The sequence below is a fragment of the Dermacentor variabilis genome, chromosome 4, assembly GCF_050947875.1.
Source record: "Dermacentor variabilis isolate Ectoservices chromosome 4, ASM5094787v1, whole genome shotgun sequence".
NCBI lineage: Eukaryota > Metazoa > Arthropoda > Arachnida > Ixodida > Ixodidae > Dermacentor > Dermacentor variabilis.
The window spans coordinates 19,235,291-19,246,008 of record NC_134571.1 but is presented as its reverse complement, the minus strand read 5'-3'; the positions used below and the strand labels follow the sequence as shown (position 1 = coordinate 19,246,008).

At 48.6% G+C, this 10,718-nt stretch overlaps 1 protein-coding gene across 6 annotated transcripts in view; it reads right to left on the bottom strand.

The window, feature by feature from the left end:
- Positions 1-6,160: 6,160 nt before the first annotated feature.
- Positions 6,161-10,718, bottom strand: part of LOC142578747 (proton channel OtopLc-like) — a 94,760-nt gene continuing 90,202 nt past the window's right edge. For all 6 annotated transcript variants that reach the window (XM_075688275.1, XM_075688276.1, XM_075688279.1 and 3 more), the window contains one exon: positions 6,161-9,277. In XM_075688275.1, the coding sequence (XP_075544390.1) occupies positions 8,280-9,277 (998 nt within the window). In that variant the 3' untranslated portion in view covers positions 6,161-8,279. The remainder of the gene's footprint in view (positions 9,278-10,718) is intronic.

Here is a 10,718-nt window from a genome sequence, read left to right as displayed (position 1 = left end):
ATATATATATATATATATATATATATATATATATATATATATATCGCCTCCGCGGCACTTGTAGCCGCATTGTGCGCACACATGGGGCCCACGTTGCCGGAGCCGAGCGTGACGTGGCGAAAGCACGCGGTCAAGGGGCGCTGCTCGCTTACTGCAGTCGCCGCTTGGCGAAGGCTGTCGGCCCGTTTGAGTGACGGTGGGGCTCAGAGTGCAATTAAGGCTTCACTTTTGTATAAGGACGAATCGCTAGGAGTCAGGCATCGCAACATCGTCGTGGAAGGTGGGGGCTTCTGTACGTGACGCGAGTGCAGCGTTCGCACACTTTCTGAAGCATGCGCTGTCTGCACTAGGACGCATTGAGGAGCAGGAGGAGGAGACCACAAGCAAGAAGAGGAAAAGCAGGGCGGTCAACCAGACGACCAGCCCGTTTACTACCCTGCACTGTAGGAGCAAGGCAAATGCGGAATAGAAAGAGGAAAAGAGGGAGTGAGCGAGCAGTGTTTGTCGATGTCTATAAAGGCTATAGGACAGTCTTGTTACAAAAGTACAAAATCAAGGGGCTGACAGATGGAATAGCACACTGTGGTATAACGGTTACAAACAGGGATAATGTGCCTCAGAAATTTTTTAAGGCTGGCCAACGTTTCCATAGGATGGCTTATCTTCGTCAAAGGCGAAAAAGGCCGCCTTTGACGAAGATAAGTCCTCCTATCGAAACGTTGGCCAGCCTTTCTGAGGCACCTTATCCCTGTTTATAAACTTCATACCATAGCACAAAAGTGCAGAATGTCTATAACATAGCCTGCTGACTTATAGCCTTAGACATTTCGTCAACCATTGCCCGTAGGTTTTCTGCAAATAACATTCGCTAGAGGAAGTCTAACGAACAACACAGAACAAAAATAGGCCTAGTAACTTCTGTCCATTCGTAGTCAGTATATTTTTCTAAAGTCAGCGTAACCAGCATATAAGAACAAGCAGACTGATTTTAGCCTTATTAATCTCTCTTGATATAACCAGCACAAATGCAGACACAGATCACAAGAAAAGCGACAAGGACAAGGGCTTCTTGTGTTCTGTCTGCTTTTGCGCTGGATAATCAATATGGAATACAAACTAGCTAGCCCGGTCTCACACCTTTATTGATCTCTCGACTTCCCAAACATACTGTTACAAGGAAAGACAGGAATCCTAACCAAGGAACGTTGTGATCATGCACTTTATTCAAGAACAGATATAGAAAGGTGGGGGAAGGGACAAAAAAAGTTCTCCGGCGATTACCATACGGCAATACAGCCTTTAACCGGGTTCCGCAAAGAGTAGTCCACTGTGCTATACTCAGTGATAATTGCCGAGGTTTTACGTGCCGAAACCAGGATCTGATTATAGAGTGTTTTATGTGAGCGTCTTTACGGTCCGCTCCGCTCGGGCGGAGGGGCGGGCGATTTTCACGTTTTAAAGCGAAAGCTTTACTGGCCGCGAACTTGCGATTTCGCCGTGGCGGTGCTCCGAGGAGGCACATGACGTCACAACGCGCGCCTCGCCACGGATATTTCTCTCTCGCTCGTTCCCTGGTTACTACTGCGCATGCGCCGCTAGTAGCACCGAGCCATAGGTGTTCCGCCGCTGCGCAGCGCCGCGCCTTTCCGCCGCCGCCGTTTAGCATGATCTCGCGCCGCATTCCTCGTCGTTGCGCTCGCCTCCGCTCGCTTCGCCAGCTGCGTCGCATGCCTGATAACATGTCGGAGGATTGAAAAGGAGAGCTCGCGTGCGCCGCAACCACAGTTGAGGCTTTAGTATGGACGGCGACAATTCTGTAAGCAGGAGGAGGCCTTGAATCGACATCAGAACGAGATGAAGAGGAAACGAATCGCCCAGGAAACAGACGAACAGCGCGCCGAACGACTGGCTAAACGCCGCAACATAGCTAGACAACCGGACTAACCTGGACTTGCAATCAAGATTAACCAAGGCTAACCATGGTTAATCACCTTAGCTTTCGCTACGTATATCCTGGCATAGCCGAGCTAAGCCACTGCCAATTTTTCAGTTATATGTTTACGTAGCGGAGAGGACCTTTCGTAGTTGCAGCGCCCCCTGGCCAAATTCAGGGTAATGAAAGAAAACAAAAACACCCATTGATCACTTTTATGACGTAAAACAAATATATATAACTTGTTTGACCATGAAGTATCTAGACGTGCGCTTGCAATGCGTTGCCGGTCCATTTTATCCAGTAGAAAATAAAGCGCCGTCTTGGGGAATGCCACGTGATAGCCAGCGAGCTTGCTTTTGCATCCAATCCAATCCTTTCTGAGACCAACGCTAGCCAACGCGCTGCACAGCACTACAGTGTACTAGAATAATAGTTTACTGTAGCAGCACGCTCCGCTCAGGCCGCTTGTAAGTGGACCGTGCCTGACGCTCCGCTAGCCCGCTTGCGGCTAAGTGGAGGGCGCGTGCGCATTCGACAAGAACACCACATGTTATGCTGACGCCGCCAACCACGACCTCACGAACTCCAAGGCAGTAACCACAGTTCTGTACAACACACTCTAAGCACTTACCAGCGCCTCCATACGCTGCCACAACATTACCGAGGCCGAAGAAACAGCCATTGCGCTCGCTCTTGCCCACGGCTACAGGTATAGACAATCGCTCACAGTTCTGACGGACTCCCAGGCGGCTGCCGCAACTACCTACAAGGGCGCATCAGCCAACCTGCCCACAATATCATCCTGAGCGCGACAGACACTGGCGAGCGTACTAATGCATTCTTATGAGGCATGCCGTATTGGGGGACTCCGGATTAATTTTGACCACCTGGGCTCCTTTAACATGCATGCACCTAAATTTTAATGCACGAGCGTTTTTGCATTTCGCTACCACCGAGAGGCAACCGCCGCGGCCGGGATCGAACCCGCTACACGAGCTTAACAGCGCAACGACACAGCCACTGAGCTACCGCGGCGGGTGCCACACTGAGTAAAAGTTATTTTGTTCATTTAAGGCAGCATTTCGCAGCATTTAGAACAGTGCTAGACCACGGGACAAAGAAAGACAGCTCAAGGGCGCAGATAAAAAGAAGTTATGAGGTTTTACGTGCCAAAACCACGATTTGATTATGAGGCACGCCATAGTGGGTGACTCCGGAATAATTTGGACCACCAGGGGTTCTTTAACGTAGACCGACATCTTAGTACACGGGTGTTTTCGCATTTCGCCCCCATCGAAATGCGGCCTCCATGGCCGGGATATAGAAAGACATTGGTATAGAGACAGAATGAAATATAGAGGGTGCCCGTTTATGTTCGGCACAGTGGTGTTATGAAAAAAGTTGGCGCGTATACCTTATTGTAGCTCGAAGCTACAAAGTAAGTCCACGCGCATTTCCTCCGAAAGAAGGTTTCGCAGTTGAAGAAATATTCCTTTTGTTCCGAAGAGCAAATCCGGCACCACTGGCTTTACAAACCGAGTAAGACAAGGAGGCTATGAGCGAGGGCGAACCAGTATACAACTCGGAAGTGCAGAAACCATCTATTAACAAAATTAGTTCAGCGGTCAACCGCAAGGTGGAGTTAGATTTACTAAAAAGAATAACAACTGAGTAATACGAAAGTAAATGGGTTGCGAGAACATTCAGCTATCTGTACAGAAAGAAACGTTGACTCACAATGGAGGAAAGGAGCTAGGAAGCTTACCAGCAAGTAAGTGACCGGTATGGTAAGCAACATGGCAACAAAGAACTTCAAACACAAAGTCAGAGGCTGGGAAAATAATGATATGTGCTTATTGCATGTTTCTTGTGGGCGATGCACGCGGGCGCCCCGACAAAGACGACGAACTCTCTCTGGCTCTCGAGCTATCGGCTGAACTAGCCTTGTTATCATTATCATTTTTAGGCACCTAATTAAACCGCCCGATTCTTGGCCAATCCCCCACTACGGGTATGTGCCACGGCCACTCAGGACAACGACAACAACAACAACAACAGCCAGCGCTGCAGTTATCCTTTGTAAATATACTTTGTAAATAGTATCCAGTTCTTAATCCTTCGTTCGCCTAACAATATCATGGGTGGCGGCAATGGAAAAGAAACCTGCTGTAGCTACCTAAGATGAAAGAATGAAAACAGGAAAGAAACAATTTATGATAACTCAAAGGGAAGCTCCCTACTTTTCGAAGCGAGATCAGGATGCCTTAGAACGCGTAGCTATAAAGCGAGGTACACCAAAGAAGAAGCAGCATGTGTTTGCTGCGGTAAAACCATGGAAACGATGCAACATGCTTTAATCACGGCGGCCTCATTTTGATGGGGGCGAAATGCGAAAATACCAGTGTACTTAGATTTACGTTAAAGAACCCCAGGTGATCCAAATTTCCGGAGTCCCTCAGACGGTGTGGATCGTGGTTTTGGCACGTAAACACCATAATTTTAACATGCGTCATTAGAATGTGAAGATATCTTCCCAGCTGTCGCTTTACGATCAACTGGCCTCCTTGAAGCCCTTCGGTTCAGGGATAGCAGGGGGAAAGTAAACATGTCCCCAATAGAGACTATAGTAAGAGGCGATTGGAGGTTTGGTGGCAGAAAACTAGGGAGATCAAAAACAAGCGAGGCGTACAAAAACAAAGCTCCGAATAGTGTTTCAGAAAGTTTGTTGCTTGCGATTATTTGTGTATGATTAACTCTTTCCGTACCGCGCCCATTGCGCATCGTTAGCCCTCTAACGATGGTTTGAAACGCCGATTTCGAGACCTTCCGCGCCGCTCACGGACACACTGCGCTATCGGACGTGAAGGAGAACTATATCTTTATTTTCTCAGCAGTTCGCTTTTCCTTCCAGGCCGTGATTTTTGAACCCGCTCCGAAGTTTTCGCGATCGTTAAAGTAGAAAGCAACCAGCCGCGGTTGCTCAGTGGCTATGGTGTTGGGCTGTTGCGCACGAGGTCGCGGGATCGAATCGCGGCCACGGCAGCCGCGTTTCGATGGGGGCGAAATGCTAAAAGACCCGTGTACTTAGATTTAGGTGCACGTTAAAGAACCCCAGGTGGTAAAAATTACCGGAGTCCTCCACTACGGCGTGCCTCAGAAAGTGGTTTTGGCACGTAAAACCCGATAATTAAAGAAATAAGTACAAAGCAAAAATGGCAGCCCGCTATAGATGGTTCGAAACGCCGCTTTCGACATCTTCCGCGCCACTCACGGGCACTCTGCCGTAGCCCGTGAAGGAGAACTATATTTTTGTTTTCGAAGCAGTTCGCTCTTTCCCCGCCAGTCATTAATTTTTTAACGCACTCCGAAGTTTTGCGATCGTCAGAGTAGAAAGCAAAAATGACCACGTCCGGGAGCGGCGCGAGATCTGCGATCTTTCGAAACGCGCGCTTCGAAAGATCGCAGATCTCGCGCTTCCGCTGTGCCTGCTTATTTATTCAATGGATCGAACAGTATAGAGTCTAAGGATGCTGCCTTCTGGTCGGGGTTGGACTCCGAGAGCGACGACGACGCAAACCAGCCCGGAACATCGGCGGCCTCAGCCCGGCAAGCCTAAATATAGTGCTTGCACTTAAATTTTTGTAGTGGTATACCTGTTCAATGAAAAAAATTTGATTTTTTTCAGAGATGGTGCCTATTAGACGGCAGTACATTGTGCATATATCGTAATTTTTGTTACACTTTTTGCTTAGTAGATACAAGCGTGTCTTTACAAACTTTGTTCAATTTTACCCCGTAATCTTGATTATGTCAATTTATACCTTTTTTATGACATGCATCTCGCTAACAAAACTTTTATGCTTGAAAAACGCATTCGTTCTGCTTTTTGTGGTAGGGAAAGAGTTAACAGCGTGGTAGGGAAAGAGTTAAGCGAAGTAAGAACAAGAGCTTGGTGGTGCAGTCTAGCACCCCGTTTCAAAACGGACGCTCATAGCATCCATCCAGCATCCATCCAGAAAGTTGGCATCCACCAATTATGGGAGCCAACGTTTCCTTTCATGAACCTGCTGTCACCTTGCGGGCTTTTGCAAAGCTAACTACAGTGTCCAATACATTTTGTTCAATATTCTGGAAGCAGACAAAGTTCCAAGGTACAAAATCATGGGACGTAACCAAGTGAAAACACATGCAGTTGCCAGCGGCATCCAATCACAAGCAGAAACCTTGTACGGAAGAGTTTCCTTTCACGCACCTGATTGCGTGACCGTCGTCTTTAATTTGTACTTCACAACATTAACACCGATGCGCGCTTCGTGCATCACTATCTTTTCATAAGGAAGTTCATACACATGGCTATATTGACATAAACGGCACATACGCGTATTTCACGATTACACAATGTAAGAGTACAAAGAACGACAACAGACATGGTTACAAGCGCCGCGATACGCGAGTATGAAGATGACAGCACACAGCCCTGAGCTTAAATAGACACTAAAGATAAATACTAAGTCAATTTGGCTCTCGTACAGATTATTCCTTCAAAACTCTCCCTGTATTTTTGCAGCAGAGAAAGATTGGTTATTGGTAGAGAAGATGAAGGCCAATCTCGCCTTATTGAATTTCGCGCCACGACCTCGGCGCCGTAGATGTCCACTGTGGCGTCACGTGTTTCAAGGGCATTTGGGTTCTCTTCGCACGAGAAAAGTCCGCAAAAGATGTAACGCTAAGTGTCTTGTTTGTATTCGAACACGATGTAATCATGGTGTTATCAATGAACACTTGGCTAGACTAGGTCAGATGTGAAAATTTCTGAAGATCGCGAATAGCTGGTTCGGGAATCGTAACATAGCGGCGACACCTTCTTTTCATTTTTACGTCACTCGTGGAACACTGAAATCCAGTTCACGGTGGGACGGACATGCGTATTTGCAGCTCCAGAACCGTAAATTTCAAGTATATATGCACATAATACTTCTCTTTAGTGTCCCTTTAAGCTGACCAGAGGTGGCACGTACAGCAGCGTTGTATGTAACAGCTCTGTATGGAGTCTGGCGTAGACCCCTCACAATAACAGGAACGAGACACGTGAGAAACAACAGAAGGGGTACAATACATGTATACAACAATGTCGCCCGTGCAAAATTGCATAGCGGTCATCCCAAAATTGGCACATGTCACTAAAGCTAAAGAGCCTGACAGGGTGCAATCATGCAGTAGCTACAAAGTTACTAGGCATTACACGCTACCAGAAGTTCAAGCTCATCGTGCTTTTCAGCGCACGAACTATTGGTGCAGGTTTAGTGACTGAGCCACGACAGTGAGGATTTACTTGCGGTCTCGCTAACATCGATTAGGAATGCTTCGACACTTGTTTGCTCGAAATGCATTTACTGTTAAAGACTAGCGCCGCCTGTATGTGTAGGTACTCTACATGAGACCACTAGGCGTGCCAACTGGCTCTCGGCTAGCTTTGTCTCCTGAGCATTTCAACATTGCAGGCACGTAAACAAAGCTGCGATGATGCATCACACATAATCACGGTTTCGATTGAAGCCCACGACTACATTTTGCGTACTTTTGACCAGCACAGTGTTCAAGGGCGGAGAGGCGCGGTGAACTACGCATGCACTTTATAGGTGTTAAGGCGCAGTGTTGCCACAGCGCCAGCAACGGCTTTGCCTACAATACGCAAGCATTCGGAGCGCACACGCTCTGACGGCATCGACTGCGAGTGCTGTACAGAAGACGCAACAGCCATGTTGGTATCTTGAGCCAATCAGCGAAGCCAAATTAGCTCCGTGCGCCAATCAGAGCTGACAAGACGGCGAGTTTGGCAATATAACAGGATTTTATAGCATTCAGAGTAGCACCAAGAATATTCAGTGCCGTTCAATGTCCGAATCGCCATATCTGTCACAACGATATAGTTTTCTTTTAACGTGTCTAAAGTTTGATCGTTACTTGTCGTCGCGATGGCCGAGAAAATGTGGTCTTTCTCTTTCCTTCCCCATTACCTTCATTTTTGGTCCCGTTTCCACAAATGTAGGAATTATATCCCAGGCACGCGAGAACCACCAAGGGTTTGTGACTTTCATTCAGGAGAAGTGCTGGCGCAACAAAACATACACACACAAAAAAGTAACAAGAGATAAAAAGCGCGCACGGCGCCCGCGCGTAGATCACCATACCGAGCTCACACATCTACACATCAACGTTTCGTCAAGAGGTGAGACCATTCATAACTCGCGCTAACATGCGGCGAAAAGCAACGTAAGAACGATCAGAATGCGGTGGACGCTGTTCGCACAGTTCCGTCGACGACTTGCACGCGGCGACCGCTTCAGAGGTAGTCGGACTTGACCTTGTACGCCCTCTTCCAAATGTCGCACAGGCACACCGTGCTGTGGAACCTGAAGAAGATGGTCAGCGGCGCCGTTACGTGGGTGATGATGGTCCAGGCCCAGAAACCGTAGAAGGTCATCTGAACGGGGTTCGAGTCGGCGCGGCGAGTCTCCAAGGTGTTGATGGCCCACATGGAGAAGTTGCACACTATGAGGAACGTGACCATCTCGCGGCCAGGCTTGCGATTGGCCTGGTCGCTGCTGCTGACGTAGCGGCGCGACGCGTCCAGAATGAAGATGGTCTGCAGGGAACCCTGGATGAGGCAGGCGAGCGCCGTCAGCAGCGCCAGCATGGTGTTCTGGTCGAGCGTGAAGTGGCTGCCTATGATGCTGAACATGGTGTACAAGTACAACCCGCTCTGGGCCACGATGAGGAGGATGCTGTCCAGGTCCGTGTTTCGCAGGCGGTTGTAGCGCAGCTCGCGCACCTGGAACAGCGCCGTGGTCGTGGCCAGGGAGGCGAGGAAGTAGACGGCCAGCTCGGCGATGTGGGCCTCCATGACGGCCAGGTTCCGGTACTGCGGCTTGTTGATCAGCACGAAGAACAGGATGAGACTGATGATGGACAGCACAAGCACCAGGATTCCCGTGAAGAGGCCCTTGTTGGCCTTGGCGCAGTCCACCTGGTAGTAGTGCCGCTGGCGTGGTGTGTGCACGTGTATGGAGCTGTCCGGAGTGTTGGGCACGGGCTGCGTCGAGCCCACGTTCTTCCACATGATGTACAGGATGCCGGCGCTGATGAGGCTGTACTCGATGGTGCAGGGAAACAGGAACGGGCTCGCGTTCTGCACCAGCTCGCCCATGATGTTGGCGCGGCGGCAGTTGTGCGTATCGTGGTGCAACCCGTGCTCGCCGGTCGACCTCTCGATGCGGTGGTGGTCCTTGGAATGCGTCTCGTAGTGCACTGGGTTCAGGTGCTCCTCCTCCTCTTCGGACGCTATATGTGCGCAGAAACAAAGAATGACATAAGCGAATGAACTGGCAGGTCCTGTGACGGCGACAGCGCAGTACAAGGCCAACAAAATCGCAACAGCGAAGGCGTTGACCATCGTAGGCGACACGAACGCTAACCAAGATACCAACTCTGTTTAAAGGTACCAGAAACTCACTCTGTGCAGGGATCTACAGCTCGCGTGCCGAACGTGCGAAATATTCAGTCCGCCCACTGCTACAAGCATAATACTGGTGCGAGTTGTCCCTTCTACTGTCCAATGTCGAACACTTGGTCATCGACCACAGAGCAAACTGTAGGTTTTACTGAGCTCACTTTGGATCAGTGGCTATAAAGTTCTGTGTCTACTCTAACAATTAGCAAGGTCAACAACAATATGAACTTAACGCATGCGCACTGACCAGAGAATAGATGTAAGATTATGAGCCCGTGGTGACATCATCTATGTGAGACGAAGAGAAATACACCTTATTGAATGTTCTCACTCAGGTAGGGGCGACGTTCACATTTTCACAATTCTAACTTTTAATTCTGACCTTATTCTAAATGGCAGTCACAGCCGTCTCAGGCACAGCACAATAAAAAAGCAGCGCCGTCAGGGACACAACAGAAAGAAAAGCAGCATCTAGCTAGCGCATTACGCGTACGGCTGGGGGAAAAAGTTCAAGACCGTCCTGAAGCCTGTTCCTGTTCCTGCGTCCTGTTCTTTCTGCGTCGCTGAATTTCGCCTGGTGTAGCGAGCACAACGAGGAACTGGGTGATGCAATACGATTCCCGAGCGAGGAAATATAGTTGGCCATCCTCAGTTGGAAGTTGCATGCACAGGCCTCTATGGTGAAACTAACCGTTTTCTCTGAGGGCGTGGTTCACTAACTTTTGTTCCTAACTGTGCGTCCCTGTTTAGACTGGTTTAGATCACTTCAAGCAGATATCACAGTTTCAACGAGGACCTTACACCTCTGGGAGTGGCCGATTTCATTTCTGAGACTAAGAAACTGACAGAGGTAACCCACGTGCATCATTTCGACCGCAGGGAAAGGCTGGCCGCACAAAGAGTAGCCCCCTGTCGGCACACAACCTGGCAATCACTAATTTAGAGACGGTTAGCGCACAAGTCGCTAGAAAAAAAAAAAGTTTCGTTCGAAGCCAAAGCATTTATTGAGAGCGAATTATTAGACAACTATACGAAGTAAGTTTAATCGTTTTATCATAAACATGCATAAACTGCTGTAAACACTCGCTTGCTAACTAAATTAACAAGCGCGTTGCCACACGCGCACAGTGCTTGTGCTTAAGAAAAGTGACCAGTTACATATACTGGATTATCGTCCGATATCACTAACCTCCCAATGCTGCAAAATTTGTAAACATAGTGCTAATCGTATACACAACTTTTGGAATTCTGCATAGTGCTGCATTAACAGAG